This window comes from Camelina sativa, chromosome 11 (assembly GCF_000633955.1).
Source record: "Camelina sativa cultivar DH55 chromosome 11, Cs, whole genome shotgun sequence".
Classification (NCBI taxonomy): Eukaryota; Viridiplantae; Streptophyta; class Magnoliopsida; order Brassicales; family Brassicaceae; genus Camelina; species Camelina sativa.
The window spans coordinates 40,249,552-40,275,781 of NC_025695.1; the positions used below are offsets into that span (position 1 = coordinate 40,249,552).

Here is a 26,230-nt window from a genome sequence, read left to right on the forward strand (position 1 = left end):
GGGGGCAAAGATTTAGGTGTTTTTTGTGATGTCAAGTGATTAGCCTTAGCTTGTGTTAAATACACTAAAGTCTAAAGTTTTTAAAGGTAGTGATAGTGCACCTAAGACAAAAGCGTGTTTCTCTTGTCTTTTACCCTGTATATCATATATTCATATCATTGGGAAAAAAAAAATCATATATTCATATCATATGGTAGAATTTTAAAATTTTAATTGATTCTATTGAAATTTAAAAATAAGAAAATGTTAAAGTAAATTGGAAAATACCAAAATTTATATTGAATTTTGGAGGGTTAATATCAGCAGAATAAGCCAGCGGATGAAACGAAACAAGCGAACTTCAGTGTATTAGTAACGAATGGATTAAAAAATACTGATAAAGTTTGAGGTAAAAACATTTCGAATGATGTTATTATTATTTAATAAAAATGTATATGACCGATGAGATGAGGCGATGATAGTACCCCAAAAAAAAAAAAAATCATAGAACAATTTTTAATTTTACTGTGTAGAATAGAATAAATACAAAAGTAAATATATTGTCCCGATATGAACACAATCATAGTGAATGCGTATAACCTGCCATGTACATTATCATGGACTAGACGTCTCAAAACTCAATCACCATTCAAAATGACTATGAATTTTGTTGAAACTGTGGTGGTGAATTACATAGAAATATCATATATAACTTATAACTTATATGAGATAACTGCACTGGTACTATAAATACAATATTGTAATATAGAACCAAACTAGTACATGAGAAAAAGAAAAGCAGAAGCAAATTCGCAGGGGAGTAATGATTATTATCGAGAAAAGACTGAAAAGTGTAACACTTTGTTACGAGTTTTCTTTCTTAAGAACGCGTTGATTTTAGTGGTCAAGAAAGTGTTTTCTTCTTTACTTTTGTTTCCTTAGCTATTTACAATGCTTACATGCTAAGATATACCACTATGCAGACTATGCCCATTTCTAAGTAAACGAGATCAGCCAATGAGTACGATTAACGCTAATTTTCTAATATCCGAATCAGTTATATATAAAGTTACAATATATTTAAAAGGTTACAATTTTATAACGTTATTATTTGTGTAAAATTTATTCCCAAAAAAAAAAATCTCATGTTATATCATGTATTACACTATTACTATTTCGTAAGAGGGCAAGTGTGATCTTGGTGGCGGCTGCTGAGGTTTTGAAAATATAATGATGAGTGTGACTTAAAATTTCACAGTTTAGAAATTTCGCTTTTCAAAGATGATCATTTTCTAGAAATATTCAGTAATCCGTATATGCAGTACAGAAATAATTAATAACTCACGTTAAGGATATATGTTAGATTTACATATATTTGTCAACTAGGAAGGAAGAAATAGTTAGATACTACTTTGATCACAATGGCTTATGAGTTACAAATATCTTCGGTTAGCGGCTTAGCGCTTACCAAGTAGTGTTTGAGGCTCATCACTCTCGGTAGTAGTAGTACAAGACGCCAACCGAATACACAAATTTAGTCCTGTTTTATAAATTTGCAGTTAACCATACGTTGATCGGTTAGCGCTATACCATATAACGAATCCTGTATGGCTCTTCAAAACCAATCGTTTAAAGTATTGTAGCATTATGAATTAAAAACTTCGTTGAGTCGTTTAAACTTTAAAATATTTTAGTTGAATAAAAGAAAAACCAACAGAATGATTTCAACTAAATCATGATTATAAAATATTTTAAAGTTTGTGGAAGATTCAAGAATCGGAATGGTGGATTTCTTGACAAACAAGCAACCAAATCCGGAAAGGTTTTCTCCAAACACCTTGTAGAACGAACACACCATGAAATCGGGGTTATATATCGAAAGACCGAAGCTATCCATATCCTTAGGTCCTAAACCGCAAGCATCGATCATTACATGCCACCCGTTTTCTTGCGCCACACTCATCCATAGGTACGGATACCTAGATCCTGTAACCCTAGAATGAAGCGGAAAGACGAAAATACCTTTCTTCTTCTTTTTGCTTCCGTTTTTTCCAGCAGTAACCATCTTCCTTAGCTTGGATGAACAGATCTTGAGTCTTGGCCATGAGAACTCAGCTACAGCTACTTTGGCTCCACGTTTCTCAGAGACTCTGTTTATTTCATTCACTGCCTCGCTCTCGTAGTCGTAAACCGTCAAAAGCTTTCGTTTTGAGTTAAACGGGTAAGACTCGGCGACGAGTCTGAAAGCTGAAGTTCTATTGGCGGTATAGACCATTGAGTAGTCTTCCTCGGAGATTTTGAGAAACCCCATGATTCTTCTCTTCATCGAGTACTCAAACTCTGTTTCTTGACCTCCATCGTTGAGAAGCTTCTCCTTCAGACAAGGAAGAAGAGATCTGGTAAGTGGAAGGGTCGTAGCTGAGTAACTGAGAGTAAGAGTATAAACCAATTCCTATGTAATCAAGACACGTGTAATGTGATAAACCCAAGTGAAAGTAATGGTCGGATCTGATACGGTCGATCTTGTAAGTGTCGGAGTAATTGGGGTAAGCTTGGATGAAATCGGAGAACGATTCTTGGAGTGAAGGGAGAGAATTTGGATCGGCGAATTGAGTGTCCGGGGATATGGTGGAGACGGTGGTTTGAGCGAAATCACGGCGGAGAGTGGCGGAAGTGACGGTGGGAGTTGAATCTGACGGATGCTCGGAAGTGGTGGCACCGTGAAATGGTGAGGATGAGAAGCAGCCGTGAAGGTGATGGGTCGCTATTACTGGACCGGCCCGTTAGGAGAAGGAAGCCTAATCCTCGTTACATGGATTAGGCGGTCGAAGGTTTTATGGTTTTGGTTTCTTGATCTTTTGTTTTGGTTTTGTGATAGGGTCGAATCATGTTTGGATTTGACTCTATTGGATTTGGTGTTATCTTCTCCTTTATCTCTTAGAACTCAATAGTTCTATTCTTCTATAAAACCCAAAAAAATATTAGAAAAGAGGTAGTTTAAACTACCCATAAAAATCCTTGTGTCTTGTGTTCTTTACAACTCTGATTGGGACCTATGAGAAGGCAATTGGAATGCCTATAGGTTTCCTCTTCTTCTCTCCTTCACACTTCCCACCAAAAACACTTCCCACTAATTCTCTGCTTTCCCGGGGAAATCAATACTCGTGATTTTGCTTCAGAACCTCACTACAAGTTTGCCAATTTCTCCCAACACGCCGGACTAAACTCACCAATCCCTAAACACCGAAAAGAAAAAAAAAATTCAGTAACAAAAAGTAAATGTAGGGTTAGCTTTAACCCAACGAAACAAAAAGGGACAAGGAAGAAGGAGAAAATCTTAAAACCCTATAAGGACCGAATTGACGAAATAGAAGAGACGGAGGAGACACGAAAACAAACGAATTGAAGCTAAAAAAGTTTTACTGGGAAGATAACAAAACCTAAAGAGAAACGGATCAAGAACCCTAGAATGGAGGTAAGAGAGATACGAATGAACAAAGAGAAAGAAGGTGAATAATTTACACAAAAAAAATTGTTTGTGTTGTAAAATATTCTAAAATCACCCAAAGTTTAATAACAAAATCTCATAGAATCACATTCATTGTTTTTTTAAATATAAAAACTTTAAAAAATAATCAAATCTCCTAAAAACTCAATCAAATCTTTCAAAACTCTAAAATAGTAAAATTATACCAAATCCTACCAAATACAAGTTCAATACCCCCTCTTAGTAGTGTAGAAGTCAATTATGTTGTGTCGAGGATACAAATTTTTTTTTCAATATCTATTAAAAATTTCTTAGGTTTTTACTAAGAATTATTATAAAAGTGTTCATTTTCAAAAACGAAAAAAATTATAAATATAACCAAATTATTATAATCATCGATTATACAAAAAACAAAATTAGTGATATATGTTTGGATTATGACTAAAATATCTGCAAGTTTAAGTGTTTTGAAATATTTTGAAAAAAAAGAATTTTATGATCGTGTGATCACTTAATTGTTTGTTTTTGCTGATTTTAGAAAATAATTTTTTTGTCCAAAAGATTTGTATAATCACATACAAAATTAATTCGAGTGGTTACAAAAATCGTGGGTTAGTTGAAAGGATTAGATTTAGTAGTGTAGAATATATATATATATATATATATATATTTATTTTATTTTAAGAACTAAAACAAATGTTAATACAAAATTACACAAAACAATAAAAGATGAGACTAAAAAATAAAAAACAAATCGGCATTTGCATTTTAAATATTAAATTCAAAATCTTCATTCACCCAAAAATTTATGTTTATGATTTTGAATAAAATTTAATTTTACATTTTTAAATATCTAATAATAATAAAATGAGAAAACACTTTTAATAAATAACAAACCCTTCGAGACGAGGAACTTCTACTAATCCAAACGAAATTTTAACTCCTCCAATAGAGACAACAGTTCGGGTAAATATATCTTTTGCTTTTTTCAAAAATACCATATAAATTTATATAATAATTAATATTGTGTAAATGATATATCTAGAACAAAGACAAGTACAAATGGTCGCACATTCAGGAAAAAAAAATAATTCAATTGTTTGACTAAGCAATTGCCATGTCTAATTACACTTTTAAGAATCATACTGCGATCGGTAGAGAGTATTTGGTTAGAAAGTTCAATCAAGCGTTCAACATGGATATAACTTATGGTTTCTTCAAAAACAAGCTTGATGAATTCAAAGAAAAATACAAAATGTGGAGGTTCTTATGCATAAAACTGGGATTACGGTTCATTCTAACACATCTATGATATATGCATCGGAATCGTGGTGGGCGGACAAAGAGTTTGTAAGTACACATTATCCTCGTACATATCAATTTATGTATCAAAATTTATGTTTCAAAACTAAGAAGAACAATCTAAATTACGAAGAAAGAGTTGAATTGTGGAATTTGGAAAATGAACAATTTGAAGAGTTAGTAATTCAACCAGCTTTGGCTTATTATGATCGATATTTTCAAAGAGCACCAGCCTAAACTGATGGAGGTTTGGGATTGAGAAATATATGGCATCTACTAGAACATGATGATGATGCTTGTCTTCAGTTATTACGGATGTCACTTCCATGTTTCACATCATTGTGTAATATGTTGCAAACAAATTATGGTCTATAACCAACATTAAATATAAGTATTGAAGAAAGTGTGGTTATGTTTTTACGGATATGCGGACAAAATGAAGTTCAAAGAGATGTTGGTTTAAGATTTGGCCGAAATTAAGAGACTGTACAGGGAAAATTTAGGGAAGTTCTTACAGCAACTGAATTATTGGCATGTGATTATATTAGAACTCCAACAAGACAAGAATTATCGAATTCTTGAAAGATTCAGGTAGACCGGAGATATTGGCCATATTTTAGTGGATTCGTTGGAGTTATGGATGGGACTCATGTATGCATCAAAGTAAAGCCTTAGTTACAAGGAATGTATTGGAATCGGTACGATAATGCGTCACTGAACATCATGGCAATATGTGATTTGAATATTGATACTAGGATTTTTGTGTGTCTGTCCTATCAGGTTCAATTAACCCTATTTAGTTGTAGTACTTAAGGTGTCAATCCAAATGGGAGGTTGCTAGCAATCAAGATGCAATCAACGTATCACAAGTCAAGCCAATTAAAAAAGAGGGTTTGTCTAACAATCCTAGAATGATCATAATGCAAAACGGAAATGAACTACAAAACTAGAAACGAAAATGCATGAAAAGAAGTGAACATGAATAAGTAAAAGCAAAAACGATTCTAAGCATGGACTAGATAGCGAGATCAGACCTAGTTCCAATTGATTAGAGAGAAACTAGTATTTCTAACTCTAGTCCAGAAACTAGTATTTTCTAAGACCTAGCAGGCATCTAACTCTAGTCCAGAAGGGAATATACGAATCTAAACTTAAGCACCCTACATACCAAGATCCTCCACTTAATCTATCCCATCCTCAAAAACTCTAACACTACTCGGATTCAGAAATCATCATCAAGGATACAAACTCGGAAAGCATTGAATCAAGCATCATGAGATAGATAAAAATGCGGTGAACAACTTTGTATTAGAAATCCAATACAAAAACTCAATAAAATCAAAGCTATCTGGATTACAAGATCCGAGAACGTTTAAGGTGGCTAGTAAACCTTAAAGAAAAGCGAGATGTCTCGGGTAAAGACTTAACCAAATGTATATAGAGTAAAACATGGAAAGTCCTAAAACATAAAAAGAAGATAGAAGGTTGGTTCAGGAACCCTTCTCGGATGCGTCTTTAGAACAAAACCAGGACATCGGTTTAATAGCATCGATCGAGTCGCGTCATGAGACTGTCGATCGAGTCGGGGTCTAGGATGTTTGATCGAATGGCGGCTTGAGAACATCGATCGAGTGGCAGCTTGAAAAGTGTCATCTGGGAGCTGCTGATCGAGTCGTGTCTTGAGGGTGCTCAGGAGCCCTCCTGAGACGTCTTGGTCGAGTCGCTGCTAACATGTCCAGGTCTTGGGAGCTCTCCTTTGCGTGCAGGTCGAGTCGGAATTCAGAACGTACGTGCATCCGCGAAAATGGTGATAACTTTTGAACCAAGCCTCCGATTGGCCTGAAATCAACAGCATTGGAAAGATGACTCGATTCTATACAACTTTAATGAAGATGTTAAAAGCTGAATCCCAAAGTAAAATCTTCACTCGACTCGATCAAAGACGTGGAATGTTGGGTCGCTGAACTGCTCTCATACTCCCTGTTTGCTTTTGATGGTTTGGACATCTCCTAAAACACTTAAAACAACTCCAATATGCAAGATGCAATGCAAGACCAATGCAAAGACTGCCTAAATATGTATATTATGCAAAAGAGACTAAAAACAATGCAAAACAATGAGTTAAGAGAACAAAATGAATGAGAAATGCATGATGAAAGAGTGTAAAATATAGACATATCAACTCTCCCAAACTTATTATTTGCTTTCCCTTAAGAAAACGATCAAGAACAAGGTATGGAAGAGAGGTTTGAAGATGGGGTCTCAGTACCTAAAACATGCTGAATAGAGTAGTTAGAATCAAGGTCCTTGTTTTTAGTTCTATGATGCATGGTGAAGGAACTCTATTTTAAAAAATTTAGAAAAGCTCATCACAACCTGAAATGATTCCAAACCTTAATCTACACATGCTATCATTTCTATCATTCCCTTTAATATTCATTAACAAAGAACCATGAATCAAACTATGCAATGTCATCAAACTCATTTGGCTGCGGTGAAAGGGTAGAGACAAAAATGGTCTCTTTTGTAAGTGGTTTTAACAATGTAGAACATGGTTCTCTCGCGAAAATGAGTTGAGCTTAAGAGAAGGCTAAAGGTTGAAACTAACTGATACATACAAGAGCAGTGTCCCGTCTACCCAAAGGTCCCAAAGAAACTTAGCTCTAACTTTCTAACCCAGAAGTTGGTTCTATCTCTACCCTTCATCGATATATCTTTTTAAACCCATTCTCTCATTCTTTTCACTTAACCTTAGGAGGAGGTTACTTCATATAAATCTAGCGGATGGGAAACCTTTTTTTTTTATCACTATGGTTCTCTTTCTTTTCATCTTAGAACTCTAGACTTCTTAAGCGTTTTGCTTTCTCTTCTTTGTCTAAATTTTTTTTTCTATGCCCAGAACCAATAACTTTTACATTGCACAACCCACATCTGTTACTAGACTTGTAAAACTTGAAAACACATTCCCCTCCTAAAGACTCTTTACCCTTTTTCTTTCTCTTTTACTCTTTCTCTTTTCAGTACAAATCCAACCCCAAAACCCAAAATCGAGTTCTCACCTAGTCCTACTAGTCCGGAAAATGCGAACTAGAACTACACAGGATCCTACTCTTGTCGGCTAAAACCTAACACTTTCTAACAAGCTCAACTCGGAAAAGGTCTCACACTTAAGAATACAATTGGCTTGAAAGAACGGTTGGTTAAGGGTGCTGGAAACTGTTCCGAAGATGGGAATCAGCTACTTGGATAAACAAGGGTGGTAAAAGGAGAAGATGATCCAAGTATGTATATAGTATCCATGAGTTCAACTTCAATGCATAACAAGATAATTGCAAGTCAGGATTAGGTTCACATAGATAGGGAATGATGTCAATTCAAAACATGCTTCAATCAAGACTAGAATGCAATTTCGAGAATTCAAAGCATGGTTCAATCTTACATTTCAAGTTCAATCAACATGCATCAAAGAACTAAAAACAAGGGCCTTGATCCTAACCTATTGAATTCAGCATGCTAAAAAGGTTACAATCATCATCAACCCCTATGCTAAATGCAACAGCCCTATATGAATAACACTAGACTCAATCCTAATATGTAAATGCAAACTACATGAACACTCTGTTTTTGTCGAAATTTTCGAAAAAATTTCAAATTTTTATGGTTTTTCTATGCAAATGGATGAATGCAGACTCAAACATGATATGATGCAAAAATTTGAAATAAGAATCACAGAAAACATCATCAGATACATCATCTCAAACCCTCCTCCAAACTTAAATTACACAGTCCCTTGTGTAAGAGAAATTTGAAGAAGGATTTGAGAATCACATTAAAAATTAAAAATGCAAGGATGAGATGGTATTTACAAAAGAATGGTAGGAGTACCTCAGTAGTAAAAGAAGGAGTCGATGCTCGCCCAAGGAGGAGCGTGGTACTGACTTTGTCCCTCGCTTTGTTCAGGATCCGTAGGAGTGGCCTCAGCTGCTTGGTCGACTTGCTGCACAACCGTTTGCGTGTTGTGATCAACGTTCTGCTGGTCGTCGCACTGCATGTCGTCGATCCGAGACTCACCATGTTCCGATACCAGCACAACAACCTCAGTAGGCTGATAGTCACCTTGATTCTCATTCTGCTCCTCAGTCGCTGGTATGGTCATATATTCGATCTGAGACTCATGTTGCTGCTCAACCACTGGTTCAGGTAGGTGCTCAGAAGGACCTCCTTGTTGATGCTCGACTGGGTGACTTGATGAAGTTCCCTTCTTGGCTTTCTTTAACGACCTTCTCGCTTTCTCCCGGGGCTCATGAGACGAGTGTCGAGGTCGAGCTGGAGAGGGTTGCTGCATCTGTGGCGTGTAAGCAGACCAGCGTGCTGGAGAGTGAAGTGCTCGGCGAGTTGGCTCAAGACATGTAGACAAACGTCCCTATATTGGCATGACATCCTAGGAAGGCATTGGATGGCGGTGGTGGATTTCGAACAACTGAATTTACTCAAGAAGTTCGTGAAAGTCTTCTTGAAACTACTGAGCGCCTTATCCCTTGCCTTGCCCCATCTCTGAAGCTCCCTAACACCTCTTCCTAGTCTGGGTGTTGTGTACTCATCAAAGTGATACCTCTCAGGGTGATAGTCTTCTAGATCCTCCTCCATTCTCTGATCCTCACCCTCAACATACAAAACGCTTCAATCAGGGATAAACTCAATGTTCTCACCGTTCAGGATCGTTGTTAGAGTCGCACAAGGAAGAAGAATCCTTGCTTCATCAACCTCCGGGTGAAGAAATCGGTAGACAAACTTTCCATGCTTTTGCTTCCACTCCAGAGTGTGAATCTGTTTTAGGTGGTTCATATCTATCCAACACGGTGGAAACGAGTTCGAAGGAAGAGGAATGCCTGCTGCTTCTAAGATCTATGTCACAACCCCTCCCATACACATAACTCCCGGGGAATGAGTTTTGTTTAGTCTCATCACCCACATCTTGTAAGTCTGTAGATGGTTCAACAAGAAGAAGGCGAATGATGTGTCTGATGCGTCACCTCTAAGCATAAAACCCTCTGTAGTCTTCTTCAACGGGTCCTTGAGTGCCAAATCCAACATGTCGAGCTTTGCCCTGGTGACAAGTCCAGTGATCTCCTTCGCGTAGAAGACGTTAGAAATAGCCTTGTGGAAGTATCTCAAGACTGGTCTTCTTATTAGCATCACCTTCGACCTTGAGGCGTTGAAGCTTTTCTTTGTGCTAATCGTCACCCATAATGACGATGCTTCTTCCCTGTCGATTTCCGGTGCAATGCCCGTCCCACTAGAGAATCAAAACACTTCCTCAAGCTGCCTCACAGTAAGGCTGTAAGTCTGACCATGTATCATAAACGTGAAATAGCCTAAACTGTCATCCGACTCCATCTCAGGCGCATCCGCGAACAGGTGAACTTGCAAGGAGCTTAAAATCTGGATGGTTTCCTCTCTGTAAGCGTTCTTCGGCGTGTTCATAAGCCTGCTAAGGTTACATTGGCCAAAAAGATATTCTACATCCTCTGCTATACCAAGGTCCATCATGGTTTGACTGTGGGGATATCTTGTTCCCATAAACTCATGTTGCTGAAACAAATCGTAATACTCCTGGGCAGATAGCTTCGACTCAGACTTCTTCTTAACAGATTTCCTTGACGCTGCACTCTCGCGAGCCTACTCCATCTCATAATCGCTAGCTTCACCCTTCTGTTGCACTGGCTTCTTGCCTCTACCCTTGTCCTTACTAGATCGTTTCACTGCTCTGCTTGACTCAGCGCCTTGCGAAGGCGGCTTAGAAGTAACAACACGTCCCGATACTTCACAACCATACTTCTCATACATCTCATCCCAGAAACTGTCAGACATTGTTAAGCTGAGACAATTTAAACTCAAAACCAAAGATTAGTAGGTTAGACTAAATAACAATACTAATCCCAAAACTCAATGTCAAAATAAGAGTGTTGAAGTATAAACGAATCGAGTCGGCACCAAGGCGAAACGGTGTTACAACGGCGGTTGGTCGAGTCGAATGGGTCGAGTTGGAACCTTGTTTCTCGATCAAGTGGAATAAGGAGGCTGCTTCAGGGGGTGCTCCAGAATGGTTGATCGAGGGAGCAAGATTATTATGATGCTCTAAGTAGCAGCTCCGCAAGATGTCAATCGAGTCAGATACGTCGAGTCGCACGGTGTTGAGATCAAAACTTTGTCCTTGATCGAGTCGAGCAATGCACGGATCGAGTCGAGTGAAACGGTGGTCTCTGAGAGTGTTCTGGTCAAGTCACTTGAAGAACAGCATCTTCAGACTGAGTCGCACAAGTTGCAGCGTCGTTGATCTTGAGAGCAGCCAAACACAATGGATCAATGAAGGACGTCTTGGATAGCAGCTCCACGACGGTCGATCGAGTTGGGTTTGAAGAAATGGCGTTGGTTGCGTCTGACGGAGAACGTTGCAGTTGAGCTCAGATACAAAACGTGAACAGCGGATATAGTGAGAGTATGCGGCGACTTCGATCGAATCAAAGATTGCAAACCGTTGTCAAGTCGCGAAAAGAGGTGAATATGAGAGAGTAGTGACAGTAGCAGACATTCTTCACGTGCAGCTGCTGTAGTATGCAGATCAAGTGGAACGGTGAACAACTTGCTCGAGTTAGAGCTTGAACAAGAACTTCACGACGACGACCAGAGTTAGGTTAGAAATTCAGTTTTCGCGAAGATGAGTTACTGCATCCCTCTAAGCCGTTGGATCGAGTCGCCAATCGAGTCGAAGCAACGGTGCTGAGACGGTGAACTTGGAGCCTTGTTCAACAAGGTATAGCGAGAGTTGCAAGAAGATGTGAGGATGGTAGAGCAATGAGAGTATCTGAGATCCAGGATTGTCGATCGAGTTGTGCAACCAATTTGATCGAGTCGGGTTTGAAGTAACGGTGTGGGTCGAGTCGAGTTAGAGATAATGTGGGTTCCGGGAGTAGCGCTAAGTCATCGTCGATCGAGTGGGAGTATGCAGGAGGCGGATTGAGTCAGAGAAAGAGACTCTGGTCGAGTCGACGGCGAGATGAGACCAATCGAGTCCCAAGGGCTTCACGACGGTGACGAGTAGCAACGGGTCGAGTCATGGCTGCGTAAGATGTCGGCAGGAACTTCACAAAGACGCTGAGCAGAGCAAGGTATAGTGTGAACTTCTCCGTCGAGTGAGTAGAAGGACGACTGTTACTGTGAGTGTTTGGTCTAGTCAGAGCTTGGTCGACTACGTCAACGGATCGAGTGGGAGATTCAACAGTAAGGTCTTCTCAACAACGAGGGGAACAACCAGTCGAGCGAGATGTGAATCGCTGCTTAAGTCGTTATGTCGCAGAACCAGCGACTGAGTTGTTGGGTCGAGTCAAGGTGAGATGAAGCAGATTGAGTCACAAGAGCTTCACGAGAGGTTGATGGTGATGGGAGAGAAAGTGGTTTGAGCTGTATAATTAAAGAGAGTTTGTGGGAGTGAAGCGTGCGATGGGGGGGTTAAATGATTAAAGAGAGTGAAGGGGATAGGGATGGTGGTGAGAAGATGAGACAGAAAGGTGATGTGTCTTCTGAGAGGGAACAAGAGGGGATGTGGGAGTTGACGTGAGGGAGAGAGCGAAATGATGGGGTAAGGAGTGGGTGAAGAGTTCACGTGGGTGTCTTTTTTTTTTTTTTTATCACTTTACTCTCCTTTTCACTCTGCTTTTTTTCTCGATTTTCTCTGTATCTTCTATCTCTTCTGTAGAACCCATCATACCCGGCTTGACTTAAACTCACTCTTTCGACTGCTATTTTCACTTTCTTTTTCTGTTTCCCATACTTCCTTCTGCAGATTCCTGAACACCAAAAAACTAAAAACAAAAATCAAAAACACAAGGATCCTAAAAAATATATTTTCACATATACCTTTGGAACTTCCTCCCAAGTGAGCTTGTTTAAAGTCTTTAGCTTGACTTTTCAGCTTTTTATGCTCTTGGGGTTTCATAGAGGAGCACAGAAGACCCCTCTGGTTGGACTTGATCAGCTAAATATTTCTTGACTCTCTGACCATTTACAGTGAATTCACTATCATCCTTGTTCAGAAGAGTGATAGCTCCGAATGGCAGAACTTCTTTAACGTTAAAAGGTCCAGACCACCTAGATTTAAGTTTCCAGGAAATAACTTAAGCCTAGAATTGAAGAGCAGAAAACCATTTGGGCATTTCACATGTGTACAAGTGATCCATTTGTTCTTGGATTACCAAATTTTTTAGTCTAATTGGATTTTTTTTCCTTTCTTTCTTCATATGCTTTGTGATAAGCAACGCTCATTCTATCTTTATGGCTCTTACGTTCTCAAACTCGCTCCATAAGAAAAATAGTTGTTGCCTTTTATCATCCCTCGCTCTACTAGTTTGTGTTCTCCACAACTGAAAGCCCTGAAGTTTCTTTTATAAACTAAACCTCGTGAATTTACATGACCAGTGAGACCAGATCCTCATCTATACACTGATGCAAATATATCTTGTCAATTGATAACAAAAAGTGATGCAGAGAAAAAGATGGCGTTTGTTGATGAATATCTCACCTAATCAAAGATCAAGTTCCTGGTTATTATACCTCAGAAAGAACACCAAAAGAGTGTGGCTTGAGATGAAGGGCTTATTGGAGTAATCAGTGGATTCCTGTCAAGATAAACTGAAGGAGACATATGCAGGAAATGTTTTAAGTTCATATACGTCAACAAGGTGTGAGTGTCATGCATTAAGTATCAGACTCATCTCAAGGCTGAAGTTAGCAACAACTGAAAAGAAGCCCTAGAAGAGATTCGAATACACGAAATAACAAGTTGCATTTAGAAGACAAGTACACTTGGGGAATTTTGGTTTTATTAGTGTGCATCAAAAGGTAGTCTTTGGAGAAAGCTCTCTTAGTGAAAAACACTTGCAGGAAGTTCCACCAATTGCAGAGTTTCAGTCCTAGGGTCTAAAGACACAGTAATGCAAGTGCCAAGTTTGGTGGTCTCTAAATGCAAGAAAACGTATGGTGGGATGAGTTACAGCTCAAGTGGTTATCATAAGCTCGAAATGATGATAAGGGAAGGCTGTGTACAAAGAAGTCTTGTGATAAGTAACACTTGATGTCGAATTGTTTTTTCATTTTTCACAGTTACACAACATCTATAGACTATATAGGAAAGAGATGTTTTGTAATTTACAACGTTTCTTCTACCCCTAAGGTTCTTTTGTTCTCAGACTCCGCAAGAAAAAAATGTGGCTTTGTAGTTGTTTTCTTCAATGTGTTTAAAGAGAAGTCCCAAATTCATTCTTCTCCGTGGTTTATTTTAGACAATATCATCTAATGATCTTTTTTTTACTATTGACCCGATGAAAAAAAAAATTATGACAATTTTGTAGCTTAGATTAATATTCAATGGCCCAAACTTCTTAATTTTTAAAAAACAACTAATAAGACGATTTAACAAAAACAGAGTATTTCTTCGTAACTTGATAGATTTCCAGGCGAGTGAAAAAATGTAAAACCCTAGACAGTTGAAACAGCAACATCTAAAACAGCAACATCTAGAGACGATCAGAGAGAAGAAGAGCGTTGCAAATACTTTGACGTTTCGGAGCTTTCAGTTTTGGGGTTTATGACATTTTCCACAACAGAAGCTTCAAACCCTTTCAACGCCTCCTGACTAAAAATACCAGTGCCAATTGCTCTTACGGTTGCTTCCGCCAAAGTGGAAACTATTGATCTGTCAAGTCTCTTCAAAGAAGACTCGACCATCTCTAGTTCCGGCTTTGTTCGCAAATCCGGAAAAATCTTAAGCAATTCATTCTGCTTATGAAGAAGCTGCCACAAAAAAAAAAATGTCAAATGAATCAAGAGTTTTTTAAACACAGTAAATAACACACACATTAAAAATCAAACTTACCTCTTCCAACTCGGACTGAATTTAGTACACTCAAGTCCCTTTTGATTTCTTTCATTTCACTTTTTAGAATCTCAACAGATTCCACAACTTCTCTAATGGAAGAAAGATTACTATTTAGTATAGACAAACTATACTCATCAACATTGGTTAGCTCACCACCAACATTGGTTGTCTCATTGGTTGGCTCATTTGTTGGCTCATTTGTACCAACATTGGTGGTAGAACTGAGCCAACCAATGAGACAGCCAATGTTGGTAGAACTGTCTCAACCAATAAGACCACCAGTGTTGCTAAAACTGAGCCAACCAATGAGACAGCCAATGTTGGTAGAACTGTCTCAACCAATGAGACCACCAGTGTTGCTAAAACTGAGCCAACCAATGAGACAGCCAATGTTGGTAGAACTGTCTCAACCAATGAGACCACCAGTGTTGCTAAAACTGAGCCAACCAATGAGACCACCAATGTCGGTACAAATGAGCCAACCAATGTTGGTGGTGAGCTAACCAATGTTGGTGAGAGTGAGACAGCCAACGAGACCACCAGTTTTAGCAACATTGGTTAGCTCACCACCAACATTGGTTGTCTCATTGGTTGGCTCATTTTTTGGCTCATTTGTACCGACATTAGTGGTCTCATTGGTTGGCTCAGTTTTAGCAACACTGGTGGTCTCATTGGTTGAGACAGTTCTACCAACATTGGTTGTCTCATTGGTTGGCTCAGTTCTACCACCAGTGTTGGTCTCATTGGTTGGCTCTGGCTCAGTTCTACCAACACTGGTGGTCTCGTTGGCTGTCTCAGTCTCACCAACATTGGTTGGCTCACGTTGACTTGAGCCAACTCGTCCCTTTCTTTTCCTCCCCTCACCTCGCCTAGTCTGACTTGAGCCAACTCTTCCCTTTCCTATCCTCCCTTGCTGGATCTTTTTCTCCTGCTTTCTCTGGATCTTCCTCTATGTTTTCCTCTGATCGGCTTAGAACTGGATTTGGATTTAAAATTTCCTGACTCTCCCCGATACCCCTTGCATCAGTAACAACTTGATGCTCGTCCATCCCTCCAGCATTTACTTCATCCTGACCTTCCCCGATACCACTTGACTGACTTGCACTCTCAGCATCAGTAACAACTTGATGCTCGTCCATCCCTCTAGCATTTACTTCATCCTGACCTTCCTCGATACCACTTGACTGACTTGCACTCTGAGCATCAGTAACAACTTGATGCTCGTCCATCCCTCCAGCAATTACTTCCTCTGGTTCCTCTACATATATTTCTCCATCTTCATTCCCACCAATGTTTTCCTCAACCTATGGTACTTGTTGTCGCTGTCGAGAAGCATCTTCCGGAAAGAGAAGATAAGCTGGATTGATTGGACGAATTAAGCCATCAAATAACTCCTCAGTGACATTGGCAGGTAAGCCAAAGGAAGTCACCATATGACTCTGTATCTCAGATATTGTAAAGCAGTTTTTAAACAGAACTTTAACTCAACATACACAGGTTGGAATTTTGCATGTCCATCTGCTGTAGCCTCTATAGCTTGATCAATTTTCCTCACACATGACTCAATGAATGAGTCAGCTTCCACTTTATCACTCATCTATTGACAAACTAATGTTAGATGTACAATAGACACAAGATGTAACAACAGCAAAAGTTTGAAAATTTTAACTAACCCTTTGTTGAGCTAATCTGAAGATCTGGTTAACCCTCCTCACATTAAATCTTCCACTGAAGATTTCAGCCAGTTGCTGTTTCAATGAAAACAGTTCATCATCATCATCATGATTTTTAAATCAGAAAGTGTAAAAATAAGGAAAAATAAGGAAAAGAAGCCTACCAGCCTCGTCTTGGAAAGAAAAAGGTTGATTGTTTTGAACCCATCAACACGAATCTGATACAAAACTTCTATGGTTACACCTTCGGCTCCGGCACATACTAAATCTCAAGCAAAAGGACGATATCAAAAGCAAAAAAAAGAAAAAAAAGAACTAACTAAAATCTACACAAAACGAAGAAATAGAAGGGACTTACGTAGCCGAATTGGGACTTCGTTGTTCTCCATAGAAGAATATCAACAAATAATATTTGCCTATGATCTAATATTTTCATGCAAAAGGAGTCAACCAAAGTTAAGCTTAAAATATTTGCCTATATAGCCTATGATAATATTTTTAGAGATATTTGCACTCACACCCACTTTCTCCAACTTTAATCACACATATACCTACTTTTTGTTATTACAGTAAAATCTCTGTAAATTAATACTCTATAAATTAATAAACACTATAAATTAATAAATTTTGCTAGTCCCAAATCGGGACAATGTAAAAAATAACAAAATTCGATAAGATAATAAGATAATAATTTTTTTGAAATCACCATGTAAAATATGGTTCCAATAATATCATAAATTAATAATCATGTAAATTTATATATATATATATATATATATGCTGATATAGTAAAGTATGTTTCTCTTAAGCCCCATATCTATAAAACAATTGTTATATTGTATCTTCAAACTATAATGATATAAAATATTCTATAACATTTCATAAAACATCTAAAACTTTTTAAAGTTTTTAATTTCTAAATATGCATCATTTACATTTTGATAGATTATTAAAATACGATAATTGATATTCTTATTCATAAATTTGAAAATTTATCTCATGTGTATAAGTGAATTTGTCTATAATATTTGTAATTCATTGTCAATAATATTTTTTAATTATTTCAAATTCAATTCCAATACCATAAAATTTACAACATCCAAAATTCTAATATTATTTTGCAAAAATTGTCTAATTTTTTAAAAAATCAAAAAATTAAAAATATACCTATAAATTAATAATTATTAATTTACACTATAAAATAATAATTATTAATTTATAGATAAATTAATATCACTATAAATTAATAAAATATCTTGGTCCCAACATTATTACTTTATAGAGGTTTTACTGTACTATATTTTTCACTTTAAAATTACTATATACCCCCAACTCTCTTTTCTTTTATTTTATCTTTTATTCCATTTTTTTTACATCAAAGTTAAATTCATAAAATATCCAATTATTCAATTCATCTTTATTTTTTCTCTTTTATTCTTATTTTTCTCTCTCTCTTTTTTCTTTTTCTTGGTAAACATTAACTTTCCTTGTGTGTCCTCTTGTTTATCTTCTCCTTTTATTCTTTCTTCAAAGGCTCTAAGTCTTCCAACTATCTCTTGGAAACTCGTAGTATTGAGGTCCAATACTTGTTTAGAGAGGCAACAAGATGGATAAACTTGTTCCTAGGCACACCGTTTAACAGCTTTTTCACCATCTTAGGCTCGTCAATAGATTGACCTAGTGACACTGCTTGTGTTGCTATCTTCGATAGTTTTTCTGCAAAACTATCAACCTTGTCTGAATCCGCCATATTTATCTTCTCGAAATCAGACATTAGTGTCTGCAAACGTGCCTTTTTGACATGATCAGCTCCCAGATTTCTAGACTTAAATCGAATTCCAAATATCTTTAGGTGAAGGTAGATCACCAACTTGTAGAATAAGCGATTCTGGAATTGATTGGAATAGTAGTGTCGTTGCAACATCGTTCTTGTCTACATCGGTTGAGCCTGGTTCTATTGTTTCCCAAACCTTTTGAATATGTAGTATGACCTTCATCTTCATAGACCATACCGTGTAGTTCGTAGAGGTAAGTTGAGGACATTGGATCGATACTGCTTTGTCCATCTCCTTTGGACGTGATACATTTGTTAGATCTCCCATTGTTTAGAATCAAATCCACTCCTCAGATTGATTTAAACCTTGTTCTGCTAATCAGATCACAACTTTGATCGATTAACATGGCCTTTATACCAAATAAAAGAAAAGAAGAATTTTGGTTATAAAGAATAACTCTCTTTATTTATGTTTAGAAAATCTTTCTCTCAAAACTAAATCACTTCTTAAGCTTTCTCTAATCTCATATTAATGTCACAACTCAACACTTGATATATATAGAAGCTTTCTTATTCCTTTTCCGATTAAAATATAGAACTAGATAACTGCTAACTCTATTTGAACTTATCTTGAGTCTCTCTTATCTTTATCTCTCCATTGTAAAGATAACGTAGACTTCAAGCTTCAAAACTTATCCAACAGATTTTAGTGGTCAAGAAAGTGTTCTTCTTTACTTTTGTTTCCTTAGATATTTTACAATGCTTACATGCTAAGATATACCACTATGCCCATTTCTTAGTAAACGAAATCAGCCAATATGTCCTACCCAAAAAAAATAAAAACAGCAAATATGTTCTCAACTATAGATATACCTATACTATTTTTTCAAAAACTATACTAATTTGTTTAGTCATTTAGTGAGTACGATAAACTCTAATGTTCTAATATCGGAATCAGTTATATATAAACTTACAAAAATATTAAAATAGCTATACACAGAAAAAAAAATCACTAGATAACCATTTTTTTTTTTTGCAAAATTTACATATGATATTCAAACTTCAATTGTTTTAACTTATAAGTTTATAACGTTGTCATTGTGTAAAACTTTGTCCCCAAAATTTTTTTTAAAAAAATTGTTTATGTATCTCAAGTTATATATCATGTATTACACTATTAGTCTACTATTATTTGGGTAAAGGTGCACGGTGGCGGTGGCCGAGGTTTTAAAATAATTATAATGACGAGTGGGACTTATAATTTTACAGGTTAGTATGAAAAATTTCATATTCTTAAAATATTCATTAATCCGTATGCAGTACAGAAATAGTTAATAACTCACGTTAAGGATATACTGTAGGTTAGATTTACTTGTTAACTCGATAGGCAAAATATAGTTGGATACTACTTTGATCGCAGTGGCGCTCATGAGTTACGAATATGTTCGGTTAGCGCTTACCGAGTTGTGCTTGAGGCTCACCACTCTCGGTAGTAGACTACTAGTAGTGGTACAAGACGCCAACCGAATTCATAAATTTAGTCCTGTTTGATAAATTTGCAGCTAACCATACGTTACTGTCGATAAAATGATTGCTCTTCGAAACCAATCGTTCAAAGTATTGTAGCACTATGAACTAAAAACGTCGTTGAGTCGTTTAAAATATGTTTAGTTGAATAAAAGAAAAGCCGACAGAACGATTTCAACTAAATACTGATTATAAATATTTTTCTCATCATCTTATTACAAAGAAAATATAGATACTTGCGTGTAATACGGGATTCACCTAATCATTGAATAGAGAGAGGCTTTAGTTTAAAATCACAGCATTATCATGGTCCATGGATTTGGATGCTTAAGAAGCGTGAACGTGTAATTCCTATTAATTATCAAGAATATGTTAACAACTATAAAAATGTAATGACTATATACAAATGTATATATATTGCATAATGCATGTGGTGTATTAATTTGATTATATCTCTATTGTTTTTGTATACTAATGTCAACAACATTTCTTCCGTCCTCACATGGCATATACCATTATTAGTCAATTTGTTATAGGATGACTTTATAAACAACTCTTTGCAGATCTGTCTTTGACTTTTTGTAATATACATTTAATTTACAATCGACCGTTATATAGTAATCGGCTTTGATTAGTAATATTGCACTGCCGTGGTATAATGACGATCTACTCATGTATTCATAATATATTCCGTAATATTCTCGTCGTAGTGTTCATCTTCCATGGCTCTTGTTATTCCGAGAAAGGTACAATATTGCTTTCCTATAGATACCATTCAATGTGTGATGATGATATGTTGGATTCTAGTAGTATTCACTTCAATATTTATGTCTTTTAATTTTGTTTTGGGTGTAAAGCCGCGCATTATACATTTATTAAAGATGCTACGTTGGCACCAAAGCTAGCTCGTTTCGACTACATAATCATCGGAGGAGGAACCGCAGGTTGTGCATTAGCCGCAACGCTCTCTCAAAACGCTAGTGTTTTGGTTCTTGAACGTGGTGGCTCGCCCTATGACAATCCCACGGCCAGTGATATTGGCAACTTTGCCAACACACTCTTAAGCAACACACCGAATTCGTGGTCGCAGCTCTTCGTCTCCGAGGACGGCGTTTACAATACACGGCCACGTGTCCTCGGTGGAGGCTCGGTGATAAACGCAGGATTTTACTCGCGTGCGGGCGATGATTACGTGGAGGAAGCTGAGTGGGAGATGGATGAAGTGAAAGCTGCTTACGAGTGGGTCGAGAAGAAACTTGTGTTCGAGCCACAAGTAATGGGATGGCAATCCGCGTTGAGAGATGGGCTTTTGGAGGCTGGTGAGTTTCCGGACAACGGTTTCACGTACGATCATATCTACGGGACAAAGATTGGTGGTACAATCTTTGACCATGCTGGTCATAGACACACGGCGGCGGATTTGTTAGAATATGCTAATCCGGACACGATTGTTGTTTACTTACATGCTTCTGTTCACAAGATTCTCTTCACCACCAAAGGTACTCAATTCATATTCACATTTTTTTTTTTTTTTGGGTAGGCATAATCACATTTGTTTAGGGGTTTATCGAATAAACTGATTTTAATTTTTTGATTTTCTAAAAGCATTTTTTTTCTATGTTATATCACTTTATAAAATTTGTAATATATGCCTAGAGAATAAAACATAAAAAACGTTATTTTTCCAGACAAAGAGGCATTTTGTTAAAATAATTTTAAAATATAGAAACGAGTAAGTAATTTTAAATTAAGCCAATCAATGATAGTTTGTTGAAAGAAAAAAAAAGTATATTTAAAATCTAGCTAGACATTGAATTGGTTGATAGTTTACGAGTAATGAATGGTCAAGTATTAATGGACAACCTGATTTATTGACTTTTTTTTTTCGTTTTCACTTAATTTATGATTTAGTTAATTTAACGAATGATTCTTAGTTAAATTTACTTGAAACAAAAATCATCTTTAAAATATAATAAAATAGGTAGCCAAAAACCAAAAGCGTACCAAGTGATATTTGAAGACGCAAATGGAGTGTTCCACAAGGTAGAGCTAGCAAATAACGCAATGAACGAAGTGATTTTGTCAGCTGGAGCCATGGGTAGTCCGCAACTGTTGATGCTGAGTGGCGTGGGTCCTGAAGCCCATCTTGCTGCTCGTGGCGTGAAACCACTCGTTCTAGACTACCCCATGGTTGGGCAGGGAATGGCTGATAATCCCCTTAACCCCTTACTCATCCCTTCTCCTCAATCTTTAGAAGTATCCCTTGTACAAGCTGTTGGGATCACAAAGTTTGATAGTTACATCGAAGGTGCAAGTGGTTTGAGTCTCTCTTTTGATTTGACCCGTAGGTTTTTCGATGGTGTTTTAAATCTTTTTAACGAGGTATATATATAACATAAATATATTTAAAGGCTTATAAGTTATAAGATTATATTTTTTTTATTTAACTATGGTACGTTTATGCAGACAAGCCATACTACGTCTAGGAAAGTCCTGACCAAGTCTATCGTAAACTTTTTAAAACCCTTGGATCTTGGATTGAACGTGATGATCAATGGGGGTATAATAATCCAAAAGGTAGATGGACCAGCCTCGAGAGGACACATGGAGCTCCGGAACAGTAACCCTCACGATAACCCTTCAGTGACATTCAACTACTATCAAGAACCAGAGGATTTGAACAAGTGTGTTGAAGGGGTTGAGACCATTATTAAAGTGATAAATTCCAAGGCTTTCTCGAAGTACAAGTACCCTGGTGTGACCGGGCATGAACTGTTAGGTCTCATGTTGGGCCTTCCCACCAATCTGAGGCCGAGGCACTTGAGCTCAGTTTTCGACTTGAAGCAGTTTTGCATCGACACTGTGATGACTATATGGCATTACCATGGAGGTTGCCAAGTTGGAAGAGTGGTTGACAAGAATTACAATGTCATAGGCATTGATGCCTTAAGGGTCATTGATGGATCCACATTTCTCAAGTCTCCGGGGACTAATCCCCAAGCCACAGTCATGATGCTCGGAAGGTAAGCACCAAAACCATCACAATATCCATAAGGAATATATGATTATATTGTTGGACTACTATGTTTGTTGGAAAATGATTGTTGGACTACTATGTTTAGGTACATGGGGCAGAAAATTCTTAGGGAAAGGGCCGCTTTCCACGAAAAATAGCAAGAAGCCTAAGGTTCTAAATTGAGATTGTTGCTAGGTGAATTTGCATTCTTTCTGGATCAAACAATGAGAGCCCAACTGTCGTGACTAGGTTTAAAATATTTTGCTTTTATTTTGTTGGTGATTAGTAGTTAGTACATTGCATTACAAGAACCAAAAAGGGAAAGAGTAAGAGAGGAGACGAAAGTTTTTGTACCTGTCAAAACAAAGACATTTAAACCACAAATCGTATTAGGATTGAAATGGTAAAATCTCAAACTGAGGAAATAACAAACCGGATAAGGAAGAAACCCCAAAAGAATACGAAGGTAAGACGGGCACTTCACGCTGCGTTGGTAGTTTTGTGTTGTACAAGATGTGAAGTTATTTACAAAGAACGAGAGTGGTGATTGATGTTGATTATTGATTTATCTTTTTAACTCAAACATTTCTTATTTAGTATTTGCAAAACAAGTGTTAATCTTTTAAATAATCTGAAGTTACATTGTTAGCTTAAGTTGATGCCTTTCTTTGGTCTTAACTTTTAAGAGGAAGCAATAAAGACTTTAATCAGTTTAATTATGGTACGTACTGACTATTTGTTTTTCTAAAATAAACTGTTTTAAGAGAAATTTTAACTCAATGGCAAAAGTTGAATGATATTAAGAAAATAGCAATAGGAGCAGATAAATTATTTGTTAATTAGTTTTTAAATTTGGACAAGTTTGATTTTATATTTGATAAATTTAACGCTAATATAAAAATAAAATATAGAAAATTACTCATAACCTAATAGTTAAATTAAGGATAATCTTACATAATAATATTTTTATGTTCCGATGTTATTTGCTACAAAAAAAAAAAAAAAAATAGAAAAGTAATAACTGTGGTTTCTTGATTTTGTGTGTGTGTGTGTGTGTGTGTGTGTATCTCAGTACGAAATCGTTTGGTTAGAAGAAAAAAACCCATAAATTGGGGAACTAATCAAATTTGAACAAAGGGCTCATACCTCATCTTGTTATATATAGTAGTGTTTCTTTTAATCTCCAAAAGATATAGAACATTGGGAATCTACTCTTAAACTGCGCGCAATGGATTTTCATATTTTTTGTTTTATTCTGGTCATTTTTATATTCCACAGCCCATGTTATTCCGATAAAGGTACAATCATATATAATGGTTAATTAGTAGTTACCATTCATCATGGACATGTCAATAACATTCCACCTGTCACGTCATGTTAATTTTTCAAAAATCGTCTAATGTCAAAACAGGGAATTACGGATTTATGAAAGATGCAACAGTAGCACCAAGTTATGCTCGCTTCGACTACATAGTCATCGGAGGAGGAACCTCCGGTTGTGCAATAGCCGCAACGCTATCTCAAAACGCTAACGTTTTGGTTCTTGAACGCGGCGGCTCTCCTTATGACTATGTAGTCGAAGCGAGCATAACTTGGTGGCGGCGGCTCTCTTGCGGCTACCAATATTGAAAACTTCGCCAACATACTCTTAAACACCACACCAAAAGCTTGGTCGCAGCTTTTCATCTCCGAGGACGGCGTTTACAACCATCGTGCACGCGTCCTCGGTGGAGACTCGGTGCTGAACGCTGGGTTTTACTCACGTGCCGAGGAGTCTTACGTGAAGATGGCTGAGTGGGACAATGAGGAAGTGGAAGATGCTTACCAGTGGGTCGAGACGAAACTTGTGTTCAAGCCACAAGTGATGGGATGGCAATCGGCACTTAAAAATGGGCTTTTGGAAGCTGGAGTGGTTCCATACAACGGTTTCACGTACCTTCATATCAATGGGACTAAGATCGGCGGTACGATCTTTGATCCTGCCGGCCATAGACACTCAGCTGCAAATCTGTTAGCGTATGCTAATCCGGACGGGATTGTTGTCTACTTGCACGCTCTTGTCCACAAGATCCTCTTCACCACCACTAGAGGTAGTTTGATGTTTATATAGTTTCACATTCACATTTTGTCTTTTGTTTTTTAATAAACTTTGGATATGAAAACTCTGTTTTGGACAGAAGGAGAGAGGCCTAAGGCGTACGGGATAGTATATCAGGACGAGAATGGAGTGTTCCACAAGGCAGAGCTGGCAAAGAACGCAATGAACGAGGTGATTTTGTCTGCGGGAGCCATTGGTAGCCCGCAACTATTGATGATGAGTGGTGTGGGTCCTAAGGCTCATCTTGAGTCCCATAGGGTGGATACGGTGGTCCTCGATCAACCCATGGTTGGGCAAGGGATGGGAGATAATCCGATGAACGCTGCGATCGTCCCTTCTCCTCAACCTGTAGAACTGTCCCTCGTGCAGGTCGTTGGAATCACTAAGTTCTATGATTTCATTGAAGGAGGAAGTGGCTTAAACGTCTCTTTTAACTTGACCCATAAATTATTCGATGGTATGTTGGATCTTCTCAACCAGGTACATGCAATATATTATATATACACTTAAAAAGTTATTATAACTTGTTACTCAAATCATGCATGAGACTTTATGTGTACCTTTCTTCACGACGCATTATGCATGCAGAGGCTTCGATTGAACATAATTGAAAATGCGGGCGTGGTCTTCCACAAAGTAGACGGACCGGTCTCAAGAGGTTACTTAGAACTCCGGAACTTAAATCCAGATGATAACCCTTCAGTGACATTCAACTACTACCGAGAACCAGAAGATCTTAAGAGATGTGTTAAGGGACTTGAAACAATTATTAAAGTGATAAACTCCAAGGCCTTCTCCAAGTACAAGTACCCAGGTGTGACCGCACGTGAGCTGCTAAATGTCATGTTGGGTCTTCCCATCAATCTGAGGCCAAGGCACGAGACCTCAACGTTCAACTTGACGCAGTTTTGCATTGACACAGTGATGACTATTTGGCATTACCATGGAGGTTGCCAAGTTGGAAGAGTGGTCGACAAGGATTACAAAGTCTTAGGCATAGATGCCTTAAGGGTCATTGATGGATCAACATTTCTCAAGTCTCCGGGAACTAATCCACAGGCCACGGTCATGATGCTCGGAAGGTGAAACCGCTTGATACCAAATGATCATGTATGATTTGTTCGAGATATGATTGTTGAACTTAAGTGTTATATGTTTAGGTACATGGGGCAAAGGATTCTTCGAGAGAGAGCTGCTTTGCGAGAAAAAGATTCGATCGCTTCTCCAACTAAAGATGAAACCAGTATTTGCTATTCATCATCCAACAAGAAGAAAATCTGAAAAAAAAAAAAAAAAAAAANTAATCAGTAGTGTATATTGTATATCACATATTTCATAAATAAAAACCATATTAATTTAATTATAATGATTTACTAATAAATATTAATAAATTTCTTGTTAAATCTATTTCAAAAATACAAAATTACAAATATAATTTCA

At 37.3% G+C, this 26,230-nt stretch overlaps 3 protein-coding genes across 4 annotated transcripts in view; 2 read left to right on the forward strand and 1 right to left on the reverse strand.

Annotated features, from left to right (window-relative positions):
* LOC104728810 overlaps positions 1-2,290 on the reverse strand; it is a 6,311-nt gene extending 4,021 nt beyond the window's left edge. Inside the window, exon 1 of the mRNA XM_010447739.1 lies at positions 1,835-2,290. Coding sequence (XP_010446041.1) covers positions 1,835-2,290 — 456 coding nt within the window. The remainder of the gene's footprint in view (positions 1-1,834) is intronic.
* LOC104725701 (protein HOTHEAD-like) lies at positions 20,701-23,135 on the forward strand. The gene is made up of 4 exons (XM_019232293.1): positions 20,701-21,175; positions 21,658-22,058; positions 22,143-22,699; positions 22,799-23,135. Exons 1-4 carry the CDS (start codon positions 20,890-20,892, stop codon positions 22,848-22,850), a joined length of 1,296 nt encoding a protein of 431 aa, XP_019087838.1. The 5' UTR covers positions 20,701-20,889; the 3' UTR covers positions 22,851-23,135.
* Positions 23,869-26,076, forward strand: LOC104725702 (protein HOTHEAD-like). 2 transcript variants are annotated; one of them, XM_019232291.1, is made up of 5 exons: positions 23,869-23,990; positions 24,104-24,782; positions 24,870-25,270; positions 25,379-25,872; positions 25,951-26,076. In XM_019232291.1, exons 2-5 carry the CDS (start codon positions 24,479-24,481, stop codon positions 26,069-26,071), a joined length of 1,320 nt encoding a protein of 439 aa, XP_019087836.1. In that variant the 5' UTR covers positions 23,869-23,990; positions 24,104-24,478; the 3' UTR covers positions 26,072-26,076. The 2 variants fall into 2 exon arrangements, with proteins under 2 accessions (XP_019087836.1, XP_019087837.1); XM_019232292.1 differs by lacking the exon at positions 23,869-23,990 and having other exon boundaries at positions 24,036-24,782.